The 26885-nt window shown below is 36.2% G+C and overlaps 1 protein-coding gene across 1 annotated transcript in view; it reads right to left on the reverse strand.

Annotated features, from left to right (window-relative positions):
* The window catches only part of LOC127845871 (uncharacterized), a 78435-nt gene that overhangs the window by 18458 nt on the left and 33092 nt on the right, over window positions 1-26885 (reverse strand). The window contains exons 6-7 of the mRNA XM_052377045.1: window positions 25357-26568; window positions 21956-22072 (exon numbers count right to left, since the gene is read on the reverse strand). Coding sequence (XP_052233005.1) covers window positions 21956-22072; window positions 25357-26568 — 1329 coding nt within the window. The remainder of the gene's footprint in view (window positions 1-21955; window positions 22073-25356; window positions 26569-26885) is intronic.

Consider the following 26885-nt stretch of genomic DNA (forward strand, 5'->3'; position numbering starts at 1 on the left):
GGCAAGCTCCCAGTCACATGACACGAGCATGCCCGATTTCCGCTCTTCGTCCGACTCCAAGCACTCGTCCGGCTCCGAGAGCAAAGATCAGAAGCCGAACGTGTTGTCCGAAAAGTCACGTGGCGATAGTCCGACGGTGAGCTCTACGGTGACCGCTTCTCACCAAGATTCCCGCGGATCACCGCCTGCGCAACGTACGCCGTACCGCCACCCGAGCACCGGAGCCGCGCCCGTCGGCTTCGGCTTTCGCTACACCTCATGCACGGATGTCAACATGAACATGTACCCGCATGCACAGAGAGCACCGGTGGAGCAGACGTACGAGGCGGCCGCCAAGTTGCTTTTCATGTACGTGCAATGGACACACAACCAGGCCAATCGTAAAACTCTATCCGTTAGAAGTGCTATGTGGAAGCGAAATCGAGAGAAACTAGTGATGAACATTGTGATGGATACATATGTGATACAAATTGAACTTTGATAGACAGTGCAATCTATTCTGGGGTTAATGTGATTAATTGATACTTTGAGAGTAACTGAGATGATTATTTTGACTAATAATTTGTACTTCAAGTATTTTTGGTAGATTAACATTTTGATCAGACTCATTGATACATGTTGCTTAACCATTTTGAGGCCCCCAGAATGTCACGGTTTTATGCACATATGCTCGTAGCAACCATGTGTGTAAGTTTCAAGGTTCTAGTGCTTATAGTGTAGGAGGTGATAGTGGCCAGGACGGACGGACAGACGGCGGAGATAACCACAATATCCCCACGCTTTTCAAAAAGCGTGGGGATAATTATATATATAATTCTAAATCCATGGGCCTTTGGCCTGGGATGAGAATTGACAATTACCGGTATGATTTCTGAAATAAAGGATTAATAAAATGTCCACAAATTTTGAAAATATGAAAAACTATTAGATTCTAATAAAAGTATTGGTATTTATGAAAAAAAATCATTTATAACTCTTCAAGCTAATTATAGCCTGAAATATGGTACATTAATATATATGAATAATGCTGGAGTTGATTACAAAATACATTCAAAATTCATCAAGGTAACTACAAAATGTCTTAACAGGGTTTTTTTTGGCCCGATTTTATAGCCGAAATTCGGCTATGTTCCCAATCCCAAAAAGTATACTTTTTTCCCAAAATGTGGCAAAAAATTCCCAATTTCCAAAAAAAAAAAAAAAAAAAAAAAAAAAAAAAAATTTTTTTTTTTTTTTAGAAAGAAGTCTTATGTGTATTTTATCTCAATTGTAATTCAATTACATCTAACAAAGTACTATATGATTTTTTTCTTTTAATTTGAATGATTGTAAAGAGTTATATCAAATTTAGTATTTCCCTAATCAGTGGACTTTTTGTGTGGAAAAAAAGGCTAATGAATTTATTTTCCCAATTTCATGAAAATGCCGATAAAATTCCCAATTCCAAAGCCATGGGCTATCATCCCAAAAAGTGGAAAAAAACCCTGGTCTTAAGGTTTGGTCATGTTTGCATAGACAGTGCATGCATTGCATACCACTTGTTCAAGTGTCCTCTTTCACAAACTTTTATTCTGTTTCTGTTAATACTAGACATAAAAGGAAGAAGCAAATTAGCAAAGTCCAGTTAGAGGAAAAAAATGCACCAGGTATAAGGCTTATAACAAAAAAAACATGTATGTCATATAATTTAGGTGATTTAAAACTCCTATATGAATAAATTTAAACAAACCTAAAACCTTTTGTACATATTGCATGTCAAATTTGTGACGAATAAGAAAGGCATAAAGTTTGAAAAATGGAAAAACACTTAACATGCACTCGGATCATGTGTTAGTATCATGAGCGTATTTGTTTGCAGCTTACTCATTATATAGAATTAATATATAGAGAATATTATGTGAGTTTTGGATAAAGATCAAGTTTATCATGTGAGGCTTAGAACCGATGTAGCGCGAGGCTTGCCGAGCGCTAACATGGTTCGAGCTGAGCATAATAAACTTGATCTTTATCCAAAACTCACATAACATTCTATTTATCCTATTATTTTGTGGTCGTTTATCGTTCAAAAAGAGTAAAAATACTTTAAAATTCAAAGAAACAGCGCTGGTTTTCCAAGTTGACTCCGAAGTGTTTGTTTACTTCAACGTCATCATTTGCTATGACGTCACATTGAAACATATAGTGTTCTTAAGATAGAGGTCGGAAAACCATGGTCTAAAAATAGCGATAGTATAAAGATAAAGTTTATACGATCATTGTTATATTATCGATTTTCATCTGGTAATAGGATAAATTTTAAAATGCATATACAAACCACACCAGACAGCAACAATGGAAATTACCTATACAGTCAAAACTGAAAACAGCGGTCAGTCAAGGGAAATGACAAAAGTGACCGTTGTCCACATGTGACCGTTGTTTTCGGATCACAATTTTTAGATGGTTGGTCAGTTGGTAGTATTGCTACGTCTTTACTCCACTCGGTCATTTGCATACAGTGTAAAACAAGATATGTGTTTGTCAGAAATACTATGTACCCTACTGCACCGCTTTGAAGCTATATATTTTACCTTTGACCTTGAAGGATGACCTTGACCTTTCACCACTCAAAATGCGCAGCTCCATGAGATACACATGCATGCCAAATATGAAGTTGCTATCTTCAATATTGCAAAAGTTATGGCAAAATATTTAAGTTGGAGCAAACTTTCAAACACGCCAACCAACCAACAGACAGGGCAAACACATTATGTCCCCACTAAAGTGGTGGGGGACATAACAAGAGCGCTCGACTATTCGAGTGCTTGACAGTATAACGTAAGCCATCATGGGGAAATTGTTCATATTCAATAATTTATTAGACGATATTTCAAAAATAAAAAAAGGAAAAAAAAACAAGGGCTGTTTGTAAAACATGCATGCCCCCCTATATGGGCTATAAGTTGTAGTAGCAGCCATTGTGTGAATACGTTTTTTGTCACTGTGAATGGTGGTGGTGGTGGTGGTGGTGGTGGTGGTGGTGGTAGCAGAAGAAATAGTAGTAGTAGTAGTAGTAGTAGTAGAAGTAGTAGTAGTAGTAGTAGAAGTTAGTAGTAGTAGTAGTAGTAGTATAGTAATAGAGTAGAAGTAGTAGTAGTAGTAGGTGGTGGTGTGTGGTAGCAGAAGAATAGTAGTAGTAGTAGTAGTAGTAGTAGTAGTTGTAGTAGTAGTAGTAGAAGTAGTAGTAGTAGTAGTAGTAGTAGTAGTAGTAGTAGTAGTAGCAGAGTCAGTTAGTAGTAGTAGTAGTAGTAGTAGGCAGTAGAAGTAGTAGTAGTAGTAGTAGCAGTAGTAGTAGTTAGTAGTAGTAGTAGTAGTAGTAGTATAGTAGTAGTAGTAGCAGAAGTAGTAGTAGTAGTAGTAGCAGCAGCAGCAGCAGCAGCAGTAGTAGCAGTAGTAGTAGTAGTAGTAGTAGTAGTAGTAGTAGTAGTAGTATGCATTACAAAAATGCAGTTAGCCTTACATTTGGTAAAATTTAAATATATTACAAGGGAGGCAAATCTGTAACAATAAATTTAAACTTATTGCATTTGTTTCCCCTGTAGTGTATTACCTCCCCTGTCCTGCTTATATTTATATTAATCAACAAAATTAAACATTAACACAATATTTAATATACAAAATATACAAAAAATCTCATATTCTGATAATATTTTTACTGATCCACTGTATTTTACTAAAAGGATGATGTTTCATTTGACTGATAATTATAGATTTAGGATTACAGACCAGTTGCTTCAGTAATATTGTTCCGAGTGTGCCCTGTTGGCCGCATATGCATTCTTGAATTATCATTCAAAAAACCATTTTACTATTTCGAGTCACCGTGACCTTGACCTCAGACCTAGTGACCTCAAAATCAATAGGGGTCATCTGCGAGTCATGATCAATGTACCTATGAAGTTTCATAATCCTAGGCCCAAGCGTTCTTGAGTTATCATCCGGAAACCACCTGGTGGACGGACCGACCGACCGCCCTAGCGACCTACCGACCGACATGAGCAAAGCAATATACCCCCTCTTCTTCGAAGGGGGGCATTAAAATTGGGGGGTGGGTAGTGGGGGGGGTGGGTAGTGGGGGGTGAGAGGGGGGTATAATGTGGGGTGTGGTAATTTATTAGATGTTTAAAAAAATAGGGGGGTGGGGGGGTAGGGGGGTGAGAGGGGGGTATAATGTGGGGCGTGGTAATTTATAAGATGATGTTTAAAAAAAGAAAAAAAAATTGGGGTGGTGGGGGTGGGGGGGGTAGGGGGGGGTGGGGGAGGTGAGAGGGGGCATAATGTGGGGTGTGGTAATTTATTAGATGATGTTTAAAAAAAAAATTTTTAGGGGGAGGGGTTGAGGGGGGTGGGTGGGGGTAAGGGGTGAGAGGGGGGTATAAATGTGGGGTGGGGTAATTTATAAGATGATGTTTAAATAAAAAAAATATTTTTAAGGGGGGGTGAGGTTGGGGGGGGGGGGATTCTGGTAGGGGCGTGGGGTATTGTTTGGATGGAATCCATTGTGGTAATCAGGTAAGTGTTGTTTTGTCAAATTTATAATAAAATGAGATCATAAATAAAGAAGTTATGGCAATCTAAGCAAAATGTTCAATTATCTAAGTGTAAAAGGGGCCATAATTATGTCAAAATGCTAGATACAGTGGTCTGCTTTTGTTTATAGGTTGGGGTCATGTTGGTAAACAAGTTTGCAACATATACAAGCAATATGTCAAAGGATATAGGAAATATTTGGGGTAGTACGCAAACTTTAACATAGATTTATCAATAATATGCATATTCTAAGTATAAAAGGGGCAATAATTATGACAAAATGCTTGATAGAGTTGTCTGCTCTTGTTTATAGGTTGGGGTGATGTTGGTAAAAAAGTATGCAAAATATAAAAGCAATATGTCAAGGGACAATGAAAATAAATGGGGTAGCACGAAAACTTAAACATTTGCTTCATATTCTAAGTGGAAAAGGGGCCATAATTATGACAAAATGCTTGATAGAGTTGTCTGCTCTTGTTTATAGGTTGGGGTCATGTTGGTAAACAAGTATGCAAAATATGAAAGCAATATGTGAAGGGAGAAAGAAAATATTTGGGGTAGTACGAAAACTTTAACATTTGCACGCAGACACTAACGCTAACGCCGACCCGGGGGTGATTAGGATAGCTCCACTATATATATTTCAAATATAATAGTCGAGCTAAAAAAGGCTCAATGTCGATACTTAGCATAATAACATAATAAACTTACATTGAATAATACAGAATAATATCTTATAAATATATTACATTTAATATTGTTAAACTATATCAATGAATTTATCAACGATAGTATTATTGTTTACTCATGCTCGTTCATTCAGTAAATTAAGCTTGTCAAGTGCTATTGACGTCACGTCCAAACAAGTATACAAGAGGGCCAAGATGGCCCTAGTTTGCTCACCTGAGAGGAGTTGGTTCATTCAATCTTTACCAAATGTCAAGCTTTACCTAGATATTGCCCAGACAAACATTTGGGTTAAGTTTCGTCATTATTGAACCAAAACTCTGGCGCATGAAGTGTTTTTGTTTTTGTAAGATTTGACCTGGTTACCTTTATTTTGAGTTGCCCCCCCCTAACCAAACGTCAAACTTTGCTTACAAAAATAAATATTATGACCAAGATTCATAAAATCTGAAACAAAATTGTGACCTCTAGAGTGTTTACAAGGATTTTGCATAATATAAAGAAAATTTGACCAATCTAAGGGCAATAATTATGGCATTAATTATGTGATTTTGCTCATTATCAAAATTGACTGAGATCTTTCAGCAATTTTGATAAAGAATGCTTGAGAAATGTGAATGCTAGAGTGTTTACAAACCAAATGAGGACGGAGGGACGGCGGACAAAGACCAATCCTAAAACCTCACCTGAGCAATCAGGTGAGCTAAAAAGTGTGTTTCACCGATCTGAGCCATTTTCCAAATTGTCAGAGAAATCAATAAAACCAATGTATTGACTAAGTTTCACGATGATTAGGCAAAAAATGTGACTCCTATAGAGTGTTCGATCACAAGGTTTCTCTCTAGTCACATAAGGAAAACTTGACCGATCGGGACCATTTACAAACTCATCTGAGATATATATAAAACCAATCTTTTCAACAAGTTTCATGATGATTGGGCAAATAATGTTACTTCTAGAGTGTTCACAAGCTTTTTTTACTATATAAATATAAGAAAACTGCCCCCCCACCCACGGCAGCCATGTTATTCAACTGACCGGAACCATTTTTGAACTGAACTCTTGTATCAAGGAAACAAATGTTCTGACCGAATTTCGAGAAAATTGGGCCAAAAATGTGACTTCTAGAGTGTTCACATGTTTTCACTATACACTGTAACTCCAATATAGTGCGGTCCGTTATAACGCTGTGTCCAATATAACGCGGGGGGGGTCCATGGATCCCGTTTTTTCTCCAACCTTCCATTTCTGATTCAAATCCATGTTATGCAACTTCATGTATTTTCATAAATTCAAAGAAGCCGGAGATCACAGCTTGATTGCTTTTTCTGTCCGTTTAACTGATTTTAATCGATTAGAGGTTAAACGACACTCGACAACTAATTGGTTTTAATCTGTTGTGTAATGCCAATAAAGGTGTGAAAACTAGCGAGTCGGTGTTTATTACATGTATTCCCTATCAGAGCGGTTCGGTGTGCTAATTTCAATAAGGCAAGTGCAAGCGGAATAATTATCAAATTAAAGTTATTTAAAACGATTACCTGTTTGTTTTGTATTTATCGTGTATTGTATTTCATTGTATAAACTATGGCTGTGTAAGTGTGCTTTCGTTTATTATATGCTACACATGCTTGATAAATAAAAATATCTTTGTGTGTGTTTTAAGTTTCAGTACGTATACGAAAAATAATATTAAAATCCTGACGATTTATTTACATGCTTACGCAGTGTAATAGTTAACAGAGATGCACTTAAATTTTTGCCCGTTATCAGAAAGTCCACGGAAAGCACGTTTTTTACATGCTGCGTATGACGCAATAAAACATATCTTTGTACATGTATCGTATTGCATTCAATCTAAATTTAAATTCGCTAGTCCAATGAAAGCTGTGTCCCATTATGCACTGTACTATTTTTTCTGAAAAATGGCGTAGGCATATGAATTTGTTTACGAAGTTCGTAAACATATTTCGTGTCATAAATGTTAAACATTATTTTTCCGTAAGTGATGTAATTATATTGGCTTATCGGATAAATGTGCACATTAGAAAAAAGGTATGTATACAGTACATTGTTCGATTCGGTTTATATGCATGTATTTGCGGATGACAACACAGCATGGCAATACACAGGACCTATATTATAGGCTATACAATACCTGCTTTTATAGCCCCTTAAATAAATAAGCTCAAAACTTATAACGCTGTCCGTTTATAACGCTGTTGCGTGGCTTGGACCCCGTCATCCGCATTATATTGGAGTTACAGTGTATACATATAGAGAAAAATGACCCGCCCACTGGTGGCAAAGTTTTTTCACCGATCTGGACCATTTTCAATCTCGTCCGAGATATCAATAAAACCAATGTTTTGACCAACTTTCATGATTGGGAAAAAATTGTGACTTCTAGAGTGTTTACAAGGTTTCTCTATAGCCAAATAAGGAAAACTGCCCCGCCCACTGGCGGCCATGTTATTCAACGGACCGGAACCACTTTTGAACTCCACCAACATATCATTACGGCTAACATTTTGATCAAATTTCATGAAAATTGGGCCAAAAATGTGACTTCTAGAGTGTTCAAATGTTTTCACTATATACATATAGAGAAAAATGCCCCGCCCACTGGTGGCCATGTTTTTTCACCGATCTGGACCATTTTCGAACTCATCCGAGATATCAATAAAACCAATGTTTTAACAACTTTCATGATGATTGGCCAGAAATTGTGACTTTTAGAGTGTTTACAACCCTTGTCAAAAAAATAACCCACGTTCATACCAAAACACACTTAAACCAACATAAAACTGTGTTTTTTCTGAGTTTTTCTCAGCGGAAGTTGGTTTTTGCTATAAAAAGCGAGTTTTATGTGCGCTAAACTGTGCTTAACTGAGTTTAAAGTTGGTTATTTTAAGAAGATGTGTGTTTAAGCGAGTTTTTTTTCTGTAAGGAGTCAGTTTTTTGTGTGTCAAAAGTGAGCCTTTTTATTTATGAGTTGGTTTATGTGTGTTTAAGTGTGTCTTTTTGTTTTATAAGCTAGTCTTTTACAACAGAAGTTGGTCCTTTTTTAACAGAAGTGGGTTTAAGCGAGTTTAAATTGGTCTTTTTGTAAATAATTTGAGAGCTGAAACCAGGCTAAAAGACTCACTTAACACACTGTTCAATAAGTTGGTCTTTTGTTTATAAATAATACTCATCAATGAAACAATAATTCTTCAACTAGGTCTTTGTTTCATGTTTATAGCCAAATATAATACAAGTCAATTGTAAAGGGGCTTTTTTACAGCTTGTTTGCCATTGTCCCTATTGTAAATGTGTGTGCTCCCCATAATTGTTTAGTGAATATTGGATGAAAATGGCTCTTTCAGAACATCACAGGTTCACAGATGGACAACAAGTATCACTGCCAAAAACTATAACAATGATCAAACTTAGTTGTATACCTGAAAATGAAAGAGTTTGTGTTTCACTTTGATTTTTTTCTTTATATTTATTTGTTTTTATTATAAACAATATCTTATGATTGTTTTATGTCATAAAATTATTTTATTTTTTAAAATTTTAAAACAATCTTATATGATTGTTTATATTTGTTTAAAACAGTATTTACTTGTTAAATCTGCATATTTAAATAATTATGGTATTGGAAACATTATTTTGGAAATAATCTATTTATTTGTGTATATAAGTTATGCAAGATTTTGATATTTTCATATGATACCATCTTATCCATTTTCTTAATTTGCAATAAAATAATAAGATGCCAAACATGACCTGTGTTACATGAACAGTCAACAAAATAACAAGACAATACCTAAAAACACCCCTTTTCACACCACTAACAATAAACAGATAACAATCTGTCAGGCATTCAGAGCTAAACAGGGTACTGATTATCTAGGGGTAGATAAGGCTACTGATAGGGTTTGCCCAGACATAAGGCTGGAATGAGGTATAAGACTTTTGATTGGTTCAAATTTTTGCACAGGAAATTATTTGAAAACAACAATTTTTGAAAAACAAGCTGGTTTCAGCAATTAAATATTGAGCTAAATTAAATTAACATTAAGACTTATAATTGTTCTGTAAAATGTATTGAAATACTGTTAGCATGAAGTATTGTGTGATGAAAACAATGTGTTTTTTACTACAATTTGGAAATCAACAATAGACCAATTCACGCGTGACGTCACGCGCACCTGCGTGTTTTTATCCGTGCTACTCTGGTAGGCAAAAGAAAGACACGATCAAAGGGGAGATATCGAGCATGATATTTATTGTCACGCTCTTTATCTATATTAAATACATTATTTAATACATTTTGATATGTATACGATCATTTTTAGATTTTAGATTTAAACATCCCAAAAGTTGTTGAACTGTACTCAAACAAATAAGAATGAAAACAAACAATAAATAGATCGATTCCATGCACACAGCATATATTAACTTACCACTATGATAATCCATAATCCATCTGTTATTAAGTATGAACAATTGCTGCAACTAAAGAACAGGGTCTGAACTAATAACACTTTGTTTATGTGTTAAGGAATCTTTTAGTATCAGATCAAATTTGTTAAATCGTATAACGTAATTTACCCATTGTTCATCTTATGTACCCCAATATACATTTGATTTATTCATACTCGTGTTTGTTGAAATGTGTTTTCTGGCGCGTATCAATATCAACCACATGACTGTGATGTTAACGAGGTACATTGTGCAAGTCAACTAAAAACAAGAGCACCGCCTTGCGGGTGCAGACCGCTCATCTATCTTCTTTAAAGGTGAAGGGACTCTCATTTTCAATCACAAAAGAGGGAGGGGTGGAGTGAAGAGGGGTGCATTGTGTGGGGTTGTGGACATTTATGACATTATCTTCCAAAAATGCGAAAAAAAGGGAAAACAAAATCGGGGGGTGGGGGTGGGGGGGGATTCTTGGGTGAGATGGTTGGACGGTATTTCAAACATAAAATAATAAAAATAAATATTTGTGTTTTTTAACCGTTTTCAAAAAAAAATTGGGGGAGGTGAGGTGGGGGCGGGTATAGTGTGAGGGTGTGGTGGTAATTTGTGAGATGATCTTAAAAAAAAAAAATAGGGGGGGGGGATTCGGGTGGGGGGAGGGGGGTGGGGGGGATTCTTGGTTGCGATGGTTGGGTGGTATTTCAAACATAAAATAAGCAAAATAAATAGTTTTGTTTTTTAACCGTTTAAAAAAAATTGGGAGGGGGGTGGGGTGGGGGGGGGGGGTATAGTGTGAGAGTGTGGTGGTCATTTGTGAGATGATCTTAAAAAAAAAATAGGGGGGTATTCGGGGGGGGGGAGGGGGGGGCACGGGCGATGGTTTGGGTGGAGTCTATTGTGGTATGTCAGGTAAGAGTAGTTTTGTCAAAGTATCAATCAAATCTAATCATAAATAAAGAAGTTATGGCAATTTTAGCAAAATTTAATAATTTGACATTGAGAGTCAAGGTCATTCAAAGGTCAAGGTAAAATTCAACTTGCCAGGTACAGTAACCTCATGATAGCATGAAAGTATTTGAAGTTTGAAAGCAATAGCCTTGATACTTAAGAAGTAAAGTGGATAGAAACACAAAATTTAACCATATATTCAAAGTTACTAAGTCAAAAAAAGGGCCATAATTCCGTAAAAATGACATCCAGAGTTATGCAACTTGTCCTTTTACTGTACCCTTATGATAGTTTGCGAGTGTTCCAAGTATGAAAGCAATATCTATGATACTTTAGGGGTAAAGTGGACCAAAACACAAAACTTAACCAAACTTTTAATTTTCTAAGTATAAAGGGCCCATAATTCCGTCCAAATGACAGTCAGAGTTACATAACTTTGCCTGCACAGTCCCCTTACGATAGTTAATAAGTGTTGCAAGTATGAAAGCAATAGCTTTGATACTGTAGGAATAAAGTGGACCTAAACACAAAACATAACCAAATTTTCAATTTTCTAAGTATAAAAAGGGCACATAATTCTGTCAAAATGCCAGTTAGAGTTACATTACTTTGCCTGCACAGTCCCCTTATGATAGTTAGTAAGTGTTGCAAGTATGAAAGCAATAGCTTTGATACTTAAGGAATAAAATGGACCTAAACACAAAACTTAACCAAAATTTTCAATTTTCTAAGTATAAAAAGGGCACATAATTCTGTCAAAATGCACGCCAGAGTTATCTAACTTTGCCTGCCCAGTCCCCTCATGATAGTAAGTAAGTGTACCAAGTTTGAATGCAATAGCATTGATACTTTCTGAAAAAAGTGGACCTAAACGCAAAACTTAACAAAAAAAATCAATTTTTTAAGTATAAAAGGGCACATAATTCAGTCAAAATGCACGCCAGAGTTATCTAACTTTGCCTGCCCAGTCCCATCATGATAGTAAGTAAATGTAGCAAGTTTGAATGCAATAGCATTGATACTTTCTGAGAAAAGTGGACCTAAACGCAAAACTTAACCGGACGCCAACGCTGACGCCGACGCCAAGGTGATGACAATAGCTCATAATTTTTTTTCAAAAAATAGATGAGCTAAAAAGTCTTCCAAAACATTGAACTAAATTTTGCAATTATATCATTCTGTAATCTGACCATAGCTGATTACATCAATGCACACATTATAAACTCGGTAGTATTATTGGCAAAATATTTTATTTTTAAATGCAAACAGGCAAAAAGGAAAAAATAACACCATAAATAGATTTTCTTGTGTAAAAAAATGTAAATATACTTTGTGACATAGTTTCACCTAACTTAGAGCAACATATATACACTTTTTTCCTTGTATGTGTATATATATATATATATATATATATATATATATCGAAATTGACACTGTTTTAAACATATTTTTCACACCATCCATAGTCTTTATAGATGCTATGTACCATAACTAATATCGGGAAAAAAGACAACATATATACTACTTTTGTGTATTTTTAAACATAATATGTTATATACAAAATATATTATGTTGACGGTGGGAATAAAAAAGGAAATTACAAAAAAAAAGTCTTGTCTGTCTGTCTAGGAAAACTAACACTTTGACACATTAAATAAATTAATTTAATTTAATTGGTTTGATTTGATTGTTTGCATCAATCTTAAAATCGTGTTAGCCTTTGTATTCCGGTTTTTTATTGCCCCCTGTGTTCGGCACAAGCCGATTATCTCGTTTTGATCAGATATTGTCCCTACTTAACTAACAGCAAAATGTCATAAACTACAGCAGGGACCTATACAAACAATAGGTCCCTGACCACAGGTGGTATACGAAAGTCTGGTCATTAAACACAATTGATGATACCACCATGTCTTCTCTTTCTAGTAGTATTGAGCAGTTATTTGGGGTTGAGTAATATACCGCCAAAGTTCAACTGTTCAATTAGATATGCTACATATTGTAAACAAAAATATAAAGTAATTTGTTCAGTATATATTAACAGAAAATGTACGCTGTGAAGATACTGGCCTGTTTACCGGTAATTTATAACAAAACGCATTTAATAATTGGTAAATGTACATATAATCATTAAACGTATTTAGCGGGTACCGGTAAATTAAAACTACGGCATTCCGTTTGAAGATTGAATGTTACAGCCATTCACAAACGACATCATGAAAACAAGAAATTACGTATGACTACCGGTGTAAATAATATTTACGAAAAATAAAAAGCAATATAGATATATATTATAAAATGTGAGATATGTGTCACTCATATACACTAGTAAAGAAATTTCAATATACATGAATTCACAGGTTAATTTGCATCATGTGAATATATTTTTATCGGATATACTAGCAGATTTAAATAGTTTATGTTATCGATCTGATTATCACATAATATTTCACTTTTTTAAATAGTTTTATCAGTTACTAGGTCAGAAGCGAGGTTCATCTGCATTACTTAAAGAGAAATAAAACCCAGCATGAAGCCTTATTCATGCTGTGTTTTATTACTCTGATAGTAATGCACTTAATTGACATCATACATGTTATTTGAAGGTGACATGTGATATATTATCTTATTAACGGTATCTACACATTTGAACTCATGTGGTATCACCAATAAACGCTTTTAATCCACACTAGGAGCTCGAATGCCTAGATCTCATTTTTTAAACGAGTTTCGTTTATTTTGTTCGGATTAAAAAACGGAAATGAAATATGGCACAAACGGTGCAAAAAGGGTTAATGCAACTCTGACATTTGGTATCCAGAAAGATAAGTTAGATGAATTAAATTTATACCATTACCAACGCGGCAATGCGGTCTTGACAAGAGCGAGTGGAAGCTTCCAGAATTACCGAGATCCCCTTTATAGAACATTAATTTATTTCACAAACTTGAAATGTCAAATAAGCAATAACTAAGCATTATTAAGTGTGTATTATGTCACGTGTGCATGTAAAATAATTGAGAATTTTGGTACCCAATTCGTGTAACTTAACGAAATCCCCGTTAAAAATCGCGTTCCTGTGTGTGTCAGAAACAAGTGAAAACCATTGTGTTATTATTTTAATAAAGACGTATCGATAAATGCTATTGTAAAAGAGTTATTATTACTGATATTAGTTAACCAATAAATGCGGTAACTTCGGGGAGGTCGGTACCTGCGCGAGCGTCTGATATTGGTAGCCTTATTAATTTATAATAGCCTGACCGTATTCCATTTCGTACAACGCTAATTTTATATCAGACAATGTCCAAACTTACTGTGTTGTTTTTGCGCTTTAAATTATAGTGATTGATAAATGTCCCATAAGCAATGTTTAATATGATTAATATCACTTTTATACGCAATAACATATGGGATTGAGGTACCCACCAGGCGTCAGAAAGCGCGTAAAACTTCACCGAATTGCCTGTTATAAAGCGCTATTTCGTGTCAAATACACGGGTAGGGGGGAATGTTTCGGTAATAATTTTAGTTAATAACACGGGTAAATACCGGTGAAGTGTTAATTTATTGCAAATACCACCATTACACGTAATAACGGGTTCGATTTCGGTAAGCGCGCAAGCGTTTGAGAGCGTGTTTAATGTACCGATTTACCAGTTATAAATAGCTGATGTTCTCTTTAATCGTATATTTTTTGCATTTGCAGAATAACTAAATGGCATCAACCCCTTTACAAGTGTAATATGGTGTTAAACAAGTCCATAAAATCTTCCGGAATATCGCGTAAATCTATATGCAGGCAAAGAAGCCATTTTGGTGTAAGCTTGTCTAGGTTTTCTTCCCGCTGAGCCACGTGATTAAGTGGGCGGAGCGATCACTGATAAGGCGTCATGTCAATTGGATGTCAAATCGAGGCATACGGGGATACCCCACATTTCAGTTTTTGGAGTGTGTTTACTTCCGGAAAATGGAGAACGTCTGTGTTCACGAAATTCTGAACACACATTTATCGTCAATAATTGGGCAGAAATTTAGAGTTTTTGTAAGTAATATATTGACTACTGACTAAAGAAAAGGTGGAATGATTGATCGTTTTAGGTGTCCCGCTTTTTGGTCAAATTTCCCGACATTTTTTTATGGAAAGTCCCGATTTGGACCTGAAAAATTCTGGCATGTATGTGTGAAGTTGCGTTTTTCAGTTGTATGTTACGATTCATCTATAGTGTTATTCACCTTAAAAACAAATCATCCAATTTAAAAGAAAATGATCATAACATTTAAATACTGTCATGGACTTCGCTTTTAATAGGACTTTGTTGTACCGGTATGTCAGATTTTAATGCACCCCTTTTCTTTCACTCATATTTTTTTTATCACACTTTCATACTCATATAATTGATAATTATAATTATATAATGGGATGCATCATTTTTTTTTGGTAATTTTTGAAGTCCTTGTGCAAGAAATAAAACGGCTAATGCATAGCATTGTTTTGTGAAATTGACATGACGCCTTATCTATGATCGCTCCGCCCACTAGAATTGATCCACCAATCAGCGATCGATTAATCGAGCGCACTCGTTAGCAACGACCTGTCCGCCATTTTCTAGACAAGCTACATGTTTAGGTTCACTTTTATTCCAACGAATTTCTTTTGTTTTTCTCTTTAAAAAAACGGTTTAAAATGGTTAAACGGTGTCAATGGGGATTATGAAACTCGGACAATCGATATCCTGAAAGATTAGTTGGTGACATTTAATTTATATCGTTTCCAAAGCCGAAAAGGGATCTTGAGAAGTGAAAGAGATCAGGGACCTATACAAACAAACTTGTTTGTATAGGTCCCTGAAGAGATGTATAAATACATGCGGTCGTCACCACGAACAACTGAACGTCAACACTGTGAAAGACAATTATAATATATTTTTATCGGATATACTAGCAGATTTAAATAGTTTATGTTATCGATCTGATTATCACATATTTCACTTTTTTAAAATAGTTTTATCAGTTACTAGGTCAGAAGCGAGGTTCATCTGCATTACTTATTTTTAAAGAGAAATAAAACCCAGCATGAAGCCTTATTCATGCTGTGTTTTATTTTTCTGATAGTAATGCGCTTAATTGACATCATACATGTTATTTGAAGGTGACATGTGATATATTATCTTATTAACGGTATCTACACATTTGAACGCATGTGGAATCACCAATAAACGCTTTTAATCCACACTAGGAGCTCGAATGCCTAGATCTCATTTTTTAAACGAGTTTCGTTTATTTTGTTCGGATTAAAAAATGGAAATGAAATATGGCAAAAACGGTGTAAAAAGGGTTAATGCAACTCTGACATTTGGTTTCCAGAAAGATAAGTTAGATGAATTAAATTTATACCATTTTCAACGCGGCAATGTGGTCTTGACAAAAGCGAGTGGAAGCTTCAAGAATTACCGAGATCCCCTTTATAGAACATTAATTTATTTCACAAACTTGAAATGTCATATAAGCAATAACTAAGCATTATTAAGTATGTATTATGTCACGTGTGCATGTAAATAATTGAGAATGTTGGTACCCAATTCGTCTAACTTTACGAAATCCCCGCTAAAAATTGCGTTTCTGTGTGTGTCAGAAACAAGTGAAAACCATTTTGTTATTATTTTAATAAAGACGTATCGATAAATGCTATTGTAAAAGAGTTATTATACTGATATTAGTTAACCAATAAATGCGGTTACTTCGGGGAAGTCGGTACCTGCGCGAGCGTCTGATATTGGTAGCCTTATTAATTTATAATAGCATGACCGAATTCCATTTCGTACAACGCTAATTTTATATCAGACTATGTCCAAACTTACTGTGTTGTTTTTGCGCTTTAAATTTTAGTGATTGATAGATGTCCCATAAGCAATGTTTAATATGATTAATATCACTTTTATACGCAATAACATGTGGGATTGGGGTACCCACCCGGCGTCAGAAAGCGCGTAAAACTTCACCGAATTCCCAGTTATAAAGCGCTATTTCGTGTCAAATACACGGGTAGTGGGGAATGTTTCGGTAATAATTTTGTTAATAACACGGGTAAATACCGGTGAAGCGTTAATTTATTGCAAATACCACCATTACACGTAATAACGGGTTCGATTTCGGTAAGCGCGCAAGCGTTTGAGAGCGTGTTTAATGTACCGATTTACCCGTTATAAATAGCTGATGTTCTCTTTAATCGTATATTTGTTGCATTTGCAGAATAACTAAATGGCATCAACCCCTTTACAAGTGTAATATGGTGTTAAACAAGTCCATAAAATCATCCGGAATATCGCGTAAATCTATATGCAGTCTATAGGCAAAGAAGCCATTTTGGTGTTAGCTTGTCTAGGTTTTCTTCCCGCTGAGCCACGTGATTAAGTGGGCGGAGCGATCATTGATAAGGCGTCATGTCAATTGTTGGTGTTTAGTCTTCAGACCAACTTTACCTTGACGCTAATGACTAACGAGTATATATTTTTTTATAGATAAGAATACATGTAAAAATTAAACAATATTGTCATTAAAAATGCAATATCTTTAATAGTATTTAGGTGTTATGATGTTGTTGTTAATGTTTTCGATATATTGACTAAACACGTGCCGTTATCTATACGACATAATGTTTATCGTAACTGTACCCAGTGCTTTTGCCTACCAGCGCATCGCGCATGCGCGAAAATTCGGAATCAAAACAATAACAATGAATTGGTCTGTAAGTTTGTAGGAAAAGAACTTCAACTGTTTTTTTTTTTAATACTGAAGAACAGTTTTAACAGGTTTGTATTGTCATTTCTTCATCATTTTTATTTAGTTTATTGAATTAATTATGATCATTATTATATTTATGTATTGTCACTGGGAAATGTAAATTGATAAGTTAATGTATTGCAATTTAAAGGAAAAACAACACAATTTGAAGCAAAAATAGATGAACATACACATGACAAAGTGTAAATGTTGTGTACAGTGAATTATTGTGGTTGTGTTTTATGATTATTGTCATCTTTATTGTTATTTATAGATTTCTGGTTATTATTGAACAGATTTTTTTCCCTCATATTTTAATTTTGAAGGTTAAACACTTGCCCCAAGAGCAAAAGGGGTAATCATACTACCTGATGTATGGACTTTTACACCAGGCTTTTACCCTGCACAAGCTGGCCAACTTGAGAAGAACTGAAATGGGCAAACCTCGCCCTGTCCTTAAACAAGAAAGCTGGATTTGTTGAGAGGTAAAACTATACATTTTAAAAGCGTCACAATTCAGACCAATGTGACAAATATTTTTAGAGTTTGAACTGTGATGAAAGTAAATTACAAGCTTTGAAAAATTACCAATTGTAAATATTTTGTCAAAATTCCTTTTCTTTTTTTTTGGTTCCAGAGTACATTTAAGCTGAAATCCAGCAAGAAACCAGGGAGGTGATGGCCATCGCACAGGCCATGTGCCGACTATTCACTCCCCACCAGCTTGTGACTTGCTCCATGAAGGGAGCAACAACTAAAACGGGGTCACCAAGACCAAGCCTCCCCGCTGCTGAGAGAAATGCAATCATTGGTATTTTTTCTTCATCATAAAAATTTGAAGTACCAGTTGTCCGTATATAAATTCAATACACAACCTACAAATATTTTTCAGACCACTCACTGTTTACAGTCGCATAAATTATCATTATATTACATCATTTGTGAAAAGGGGGAGTTTTTATAATCCAAGTGACAGTTAACAATAGTTTGTTTTTTTAATTTATGAAGACAGGGATTGAAAAACTTTGTCCGTGTCTCTACTCATTGTCTCCAGGACAATCAGTAATAAACTCATTTGTGTTGACTTTCTTAATATGCAAATATTTAACCTCTTTTTCTGGCTAGAATATTTTCTATTTAAGAACAGATTTTGTTGTTTTTTTTTGCATGCTTTTAAAATGATTAGTCTTTTATATTTTTTCAGATGTCATAGCCAAAACCTTTGACAAGCCTCTGGTTGATGTTGAAGAAAAGATGAGAGGTTGTTTAAGGCGTCTGCGGCTGATGCACGAGTAGACTGAAGTCTTTGTAAATAAAATGTGCTGTTAAAATGATTATTTAACCATTGTTTTCACTTTGTTATATAGATTTGCACCTGTTTCAACAACATTAACTTATTTTTATGCTCCCGGTAGGGTCTCATATAGCAGTTGAACTGTCCGTCTGTCTGTCTATCCGTCCGAAAACTTTAGCATTGGTCATAACTTTTGCAATATTGAAGAAAGCAACTTGATATTTAGCATGCATGTGTATCTCATTGAGCTGCACATTTTGAGTGGTGCAAGGTCAAGGTCATCCTTCAAGGTCAGAGGTCAAAATCCAATGCAAGTAATAAGCTTTAAAGAGAGATAATTTCTATACCTGCCAAATGATAAATAGAAATTTTATTTCAAAGCGGCGCAGTAGGGGGCATTATGTTTCTGACAAACACATCTCTTGTTTGTATTTATTCCATACAATCTTACTTTTTTCAGTTCTTTCTTTGTGTTCAATGTTATGTTATAACACTATTATATTTTATTATAACAATGCCATGTCTGTCAAAATAGTTTTGTCATGCTGTGTATATGAATATATATGTAAAGTTTTATGTTTTATCGTTTAAAAAAGTAATTAGAATTTAATTTATGATATTTTTGTTCTTATCATAAAAACGTTTTTCAGTTTTCAAGTGGGTGAAAAGTGGGTTTTTACTGAGCATTCAACAGGTTTTAAAGCTAGTTTAAACTGCGTTTAATCTGTGAAAAGCACACATTTAGCTCACTTAATGCTCAAACAAAAACCCACTTTTAACACGCTTAAGAACAGGAAAAACCCACTTGATGTGTAGAAGCGGGTGTAAAAGCCAACATAATGAAGGAAAACACACTTACTTTTAACCAACTTAAGTTGGTAAAATGCGGTTTTAAAGCGTGTTTTAACTGCGTTTAATCTGAGATAAGCACACATTTAGCTCACTTAACACTGAAACAAAAACCCACTTTTAACTCGCTTAAGAACAGGAAAAACTGACTTGATATGAAGAAGAGGGTTTAAAGCCAACATAAAGAAGGAAAACACACTCACTTTAACCAACTTAAGTTGGTATAAGACGGTTTTAAAGTAAGTTTAAACTGCGCTTAATCTGTGAAAAGCACACATTTAGCCCACTTAACGCTCAAACAAAAACCCACTTTTAACTCGCTTAAGAACAGGAAAAACCGACTTGATGTGTAGAAGCGGGTTTAAAAGCCAACATAAAGAAGGAAAACACACTCACTTTTAACCCACTTAAGTTGGTTTAAGTTAGTTTTAGTTGGTTTAAGTTGGTATAAGAAGGTATAAGCGTGTTGGTTTATGTGAGTGAAATCCAGGTTTTACCTACAAAAAACCAGGTCGGTATGCAAAAATTGTGTTTAAAAGACACGCTTTAACCCGGTGCCAATACCGCAGGGTTTAACACGGTTTTAACACGGATTAAAACCGGGTTTTGCCCACTTTTTTGACAAGGGAAGGTTTCTCGAACTATAGCCAAATAAGGAAAACTGCCCCGCCCACTGGGGGCCATCTTTTTCAACGGGCAAGAACCACTTTTGAACTCAACCAATTGTCAACATATCATTAAGGCAAACATTTTGACAAAGTTACATGAAGACTGGGCATGAAATGTGACTTCTACAGTGTTTACAAGGTTTTTCTTTTTTTGACCTAGTGACCTAGTTTTTTACCCAGCATGACCCAGTTTCGAACTCAATCGAAATATCATTGGGACAAATCTTCTGACCAAGTTTCATGAAGATCGGACAATAAATGTGGCCTCTATAGTGTTTACGAACAAATGTGGACAGACGGACGACGGACAAAGACCGGTCACAAAAGCTCACCTGAGCAATCAGGTGAGCTAAAAAAGGGGATTCGCTCCCATAAACCGAAAGTGTAACTGTACCGTTCTCATCCAAAGAAAAAGAAGCCAAAATGTAAAATTTTATGCGTAAGCAAAGATCACACAAACAGCAATTTCATTCAAACAACCTCATAAAAAAATACAAACATGAACAAATCCTTTTTCATAAATGCATAAAGTTTGTTAAAAATGTTGCAAATCAGTGTATGTTTTGCCTTTATAGACAATCACTTATCCTTTTATCGCCTTCTTATAAAAACACTCGCCGGCTTAGTGTTGTTTTGAACACTTTATCAGCGATCAAAGATCAATTGACTTTGTCATGCGCTCATGTGTTATGCCTGCAGCCGATAATTGCTAGTAATACACATTGTTATTGTTAATTTCACCTTTTTTTTAAGATACCCCAATTATTATCCCCGGAAAACAAACCTTCTCAACACCCTATAATTTGTTTACTTGCAGCGGGCCGCTTTTATCATACCAAAGGCAATTACCGCTATCAGATGCTTTACCCGCAATATAGACGGACAAATGATGTGCTGTGTTTTTACTTTTCGCACCTCAAAACGACTGACGCGTTACCGTTGTTTTCAGTTCCAACATGACCTACGGAGTGGAATATACTGGCCTTTTGGCCGTTATGGACGATTGACCGTTATTCTCAAGTGTAATATAGAGTGATTTTCGTCGTGGGAATCCAAACTGACTGTTGTCTGCAGTTGACCGTTTTTCTCAAGTGGCCGTTATGGCTGCATATCAAAAGCTTCAGAAATCGAAAACACAGAGAGTTATTTGAACAAAATTCACTCAAGCAGTCGAAAACAGCCTGAAAGCTGATCTTTCTTTCTAATTCCTACAGACAAGCAAAGAATATTACAGAAGTTATATTACAGCAGGGTCTTGTTCATTGGGGCACTAATGTACCTATAGCCCGTGGAAATAAATCACATGTTTGAACCAATCCCATGATACACAGTTCATTGCAATATCATAAGGTAAAATAACTTAGCTTTCTTATACAAATGAAAAAGAAAAGTGCCTTTAAAATATTAATATAGACTAAAAAATTGAAATTCTATTTGATGACATGTCTTAAATACTTTTGCAAATTGTCTAAAATTTACAATAGAAACATTAAAGGTGGCAAACAACACATGTAAAACAACATCTTTAGCATTAACAAAATGTAGAGATAACTACGGCGAATCCAGACATCACAAATTTGCCTAGGCAGCAGAAAGATCAGAAATCATGACCTTATGACCTTCAACCTTAAACCACATTTGCAGCCATAGTGACAACATTTATCCCATACTGATGACCTACTTTTACCTTGTAGATTCCTGCGCTGCTCCTCTTGCTGCCTTAGCATGGCCTCCTGCTCAGTCTCCAGTGTTGTGTTGGTCACTGGAGCCTCGGGGAACATGCTGCGCTGCGACTCAGAGTCCGCTACAACACATACAATACACTGGCATGTAACCACTACTGGCTAACGGAGAGACAGAAACTTTATTTTCCATCCAATATTGCAATATTAAAATCAATTGTGTTTTTTTCTAATATGACTTTATTTCAAATTTTTAACATAAAGGGACTAAACTAGAACTATAATGTCATAAATACACTACATTTTGCTTTGAAATAGAACCATATATGGATGTGTAATATAAATTGCCTAAAATGATAAATATGGACTTGCAATGCAAATAGAGGAGCATCCAAATAAAGTTTTGCATATAATTTACGACTGACATTGAATCTGAACATTTACATAACAAATGACCAAGTTTAATTATAATTATCCCCACGCTTTTTGAAAAAAAGGTGGGGATATTGTGGTGATCTCCGCCGTCCGTCCGTCCGTCTGTCCGTCCGTCCGTCCTGGCCACTATCTCCTCCTACACTAAAAGCACTAGAACCTTGAAATTTACACACATGGTAGCTATGAGCATATGTGCGACGGTGCACTATTTGGAATTTTGATCTGACCCCTGGGTCAAAAGTTATAGGGGTTGGGGTGGGGCCGCGTCAGAAATTATCACTCATTTTTTTAGGTTATTTTACATTTACTTCTTTATTTCTACACCGATTCACTTCAAATTGATACTGGACCTCACCTATGACAATACGGTCAATCTCAACCATGCATGGCCCCATTCCCAACCCTGGGGCGCCCCGCCCACATAGGCCACACCCACCAAAAATTTCCATTTACTATAATTTTTTCATTTCTACACGGATTCACTTCAAATTGATACTGAACTTTTGTTATGACATTAGGGTCAATCTCAACTATGCATGGCCCCAATCCCAACCCTGGGGCGCCCGCCCACATAGGCCACACCCACCAAAAAAATCCATTTACTATAAAAAAAATTTAGGTTATTTTACATTAACTTCTTCATTTCTACACTGATTCACTTCAAATTGATACTGAACCTCTCTTATGACAAAACGGTCAAACTCAACTATGCATGGCCCCGTTGCCAACCCTGGGGCGCCACGCCCACATAGACCACACCCGCCCAAAATTGCCTTTTACTATAATTTCTTCATTAATACACTGATTCACTTCAAATTGATACTGAACCTCTCTTATGACAATACGGTCAATCCCAACTATGCATGGCCCCATTACCAACCCTGGGGCACCCCGCCCACATAGGCCACACCCTCCCAAAATTGCCTTTTACTATAACTTCTTTATTTTTACACCCATTCACTTCTAATTGATACTGAACTTCTCTTATGACAATACAGTCAATCTCAACTATGCATGGCCCCATGATCAACCCTGGGGCGCCCTTGGGTCAAACATGCGGCGTGGGGATACGCGTCGGCCTCTGCCGCGCCATTTCTAGTTTTCTGATGTGATTGATTAATTGTTTGTGACATTCATAGGGAAAAGATTGTAAATAAATTTCAACACAAATTACTTTGACTGTGTATACACATCTATTACTTTGACTTAGCTGAACGGTTTTTGTGCTCAACACTTGGCCTGATATGGTTTAGAAATTCTCTTTAGTTATTTTGAAATTCTATCTACATTGTAGGTATTTTGACAATAAAGTTGCTTTGTTTGAACTTTGACTTTTTCCATAAAGATAACCATTTGATTCTTCTAAAATAATCCATTAGAATACATTTACATTGTTGCCAAGTTGTTTTAATACCCATCACTGAATGAAGAAGTTAGAGCTTTATAAACACACACTATTTGTACAAGAGAATTTTCTTTTTCAGCATGTGTATGACATAGTTCTTAAATGTGGGAAAAAGGTTTATGCATGAAATCCAGTCCCATATAGGTAAGAATGTGTGGCAATTTATTTCAAAATCCATCAATGCATGAGAATTTTACAACCAGGAAAAACATAAATAGTATGTTTTTAATAAGGAGCTTAAGTTTGAACTTTGACCTCAAAGTATGACATTGTCTAACATGGAAACCATCTCAACCTTTAAGTTTGACCTTAGCTTTGAGGACAGCCATCTGTTTTTTTGTGTAACACACATTCTCTGATATAGGTTAACATTTATGCCAATGTATTTTGCAGCCCCTAATACATTAGGATTGCGTTCTGATTTTTTAATATTGACAATAAAACTTGGGGATCTGACTGTTGAGGATCAGAAACCGTTTCTCATTGCTGTTTACGTATAATGAAATGAAAATTATTCCATGACATTCAAACGATTGAACTAAAATGTGACTTATAGAGTGTTCACAATGTTTCACTATAGCAACAATAGCCTTTATTGTACTAAAGCGGCAAACATAGGCATCTACTAACATTATTTATGTTTCACGTGCACAGTTTTAAAAAAAGTTCAAAATTCGTCTATGAAAATCAAGGTCTTTTGTATTTTACTCAAGCTTTGGTAAATGTATCAGTGTTCAAAATCAGAATAAAGTTTTAAACAAGGTCTGAAGATGTAAGCTTTTGTGGCAAATATTTTGAAAGAGATTTTTTAAAATCTTTTTCAAACTTTAATAATGTTTAATTAAACAAATGATTACAGTTATAACAAGACTATTGCGAAGCAATATAGTTCCCTACCGGCACCACCATTGTCAGAAATGCCACTATTGTCAGAATTTTTTTATTTGTTGCCATAGCAACCAGAATTTATGACGTAGGAACAAAATGAAATGACATTCATAATGTCCATATTGCCATCTATCCATGTTTCAAGTTTCATGAAAAATATTAAGATCTTTTAAAGTTATCGCAGGATCCAGACAGACAGACGGACGTCCATCCGTCTGTCTGGATCCTGCGATAACTTTAAAAGACAGACAGACAGACAGACGACAGACAGACGACCGACAGACGACCGACAGATGACAGACAGACAGACAGACAGACAGACAAAGCGAAAACCATAAGTCCCCTCCGGTGAAACTGGTAGGGGACAACAACTAGGTCCATCATAATTCTGTTAAATAACCCATCTACATATAAGGCTCACTCTTAAATGCATGTGCGTTTCGTGTTTACACAATAAGCTTGTGCAGTCCGTACAGGCTATCAGGACAACAATTTTCGTCAACGCTTAATTTTTGCGAAGAAGTGATTTCCTTCAAATGAAAAAATGCAACAAAGGCCAAAAGTGTTGTCCCTGATAAGCCTGTGCAGACCTCAAAAGGCTAATCTCGACGACACTTCATGGACATGCATTTAAACCTGTTTTCCCAGAGCTCAGCTCATATCGATCTTGCTACTAACCTTTGACCCTGACTTCCTGCTGATGTGAGTAGTTGATGGAAGCCCTGTCCGATGAAGGTGTGTAGGTTTGTTCTCTGTCAGCAATCACATATGACTGATCTTGTTCAACAGCTTTAGCATAAGCTGCCATTTGTTCACGGTCAACTGACATTTGATGCAAGCTTATATCATGCGCACTGCTTTGCACATCGCCCACAACTGACGAAGGGAGAAACGTTGGTGTCCGCAATGCATCGAAATCCTCTAACGTCGACTGGATGTTTTGTGATCTAAGTGGAAAAGACTCTGTGTCAAGCCTGTGCAACCTTGGAAGCATGTCCATACTCGCATGCAGTGGAGGCAAAGCACCTTCCATACTGGCAGATGTGGAGGTCACAGCTCTCACTGGCGACTGTTGGCGAGATTTTTTGGGGTTAATAGGCGGGATAAAGGTCGGGGAGGACTCTTCAGAGTAGGTGGTTGGGTCAGCTTTCCGACGTCCTGATTTACTGGTGGTTGAAGACGAGGGAGTTTCCATGATTCCAGTCACTTGTGCTGACTGCTTCAGGCTTCTGTTTACAGCAGCAATCTGTGATACTGATTTACTGGTGGTTGTAGACGAGGGAGTTTCCATGATTCCAGTCACTAGTGCTGACTGCTTCAGGATTCTGTTTACAGCAGCAATCTGTGATTCTGAAGCAGTGATCTGAGACTCTACTTCTGCACTGGATAGAGATTCTTTTACAGCAGACAGAGACACAGGCAACGACATGGACAGACCCTCTAAATGTGACTGTCTGAAATGTTTTGGTGAGAGATGAGATATTGGTGGTATCCGCTGCATCCCTTGCTGAAATGCTGCAAGTTCTGGTGACGTTATCGGTACAGCTGGCTTTTGAAACGTGTCTGTTGATTTGGTTGCGCTTGTCAACATGTGGGCTGTATTAATACCTGATATTGCTGGCAAAACTGAGGGTGACACTACAGTAGCGTTCATTGTTGAAACTGCGTAAAGCATACTGGCACTAGATGGGTACGCAAGTGGGTCATAGTTTGAGGTTAATTGTTGTAGAGATGGTCGCAGAGAGGCGAGGCTGTGCACTGTATGTGGCGACAAAGGGGGCTTAGAGATTTTGGGGACGGTGGGCGAGAGGTCCTTGTCCCCGCTAGAAGCAGCCTTCGCCTGGGCCTCTTTCTGTTGCTGCTCTAGATAATCCGCATTAGGTATATTATCTGAAATAGTTGTTGATACAATTCAAGTTCATGTCATTTTCATAGAATATAATAGATGTGCAATAACTGCTTGTTACAATTCAATATGAGACTGTAGCAAGGGCTTTAATAAATCATTATTTATTCTAGATGGGTGATAAGTGCAACAGAACAATCTTCCCACCTACATGGTCAATAAGTGCATAAGAGTGAAAAAGATTCATTGAAACCTATTGCTGAAGACTGGGCAAAGTGATCTAGTAGACCATACTTGACCCAGATTAAACTAGAGATGTGTTCGTCAGAAACACAATGCCCCCTACTGTGCCGCTTTGAAA

Source organism: Dreissena polymorpha, chromosome 9 (assembly GCF_020536995.1).
Source record: "Dreissena polymorpha isolate Duluth1 chromosome 9, UMN_Dpol_1.0, whole genome shotgun sequence".
NCBI lineage: Eukaryota > Metazoa > Mollusca > Bivalvia > Myida > Dreissenidae > Dreissena > Dreissena polymorpha.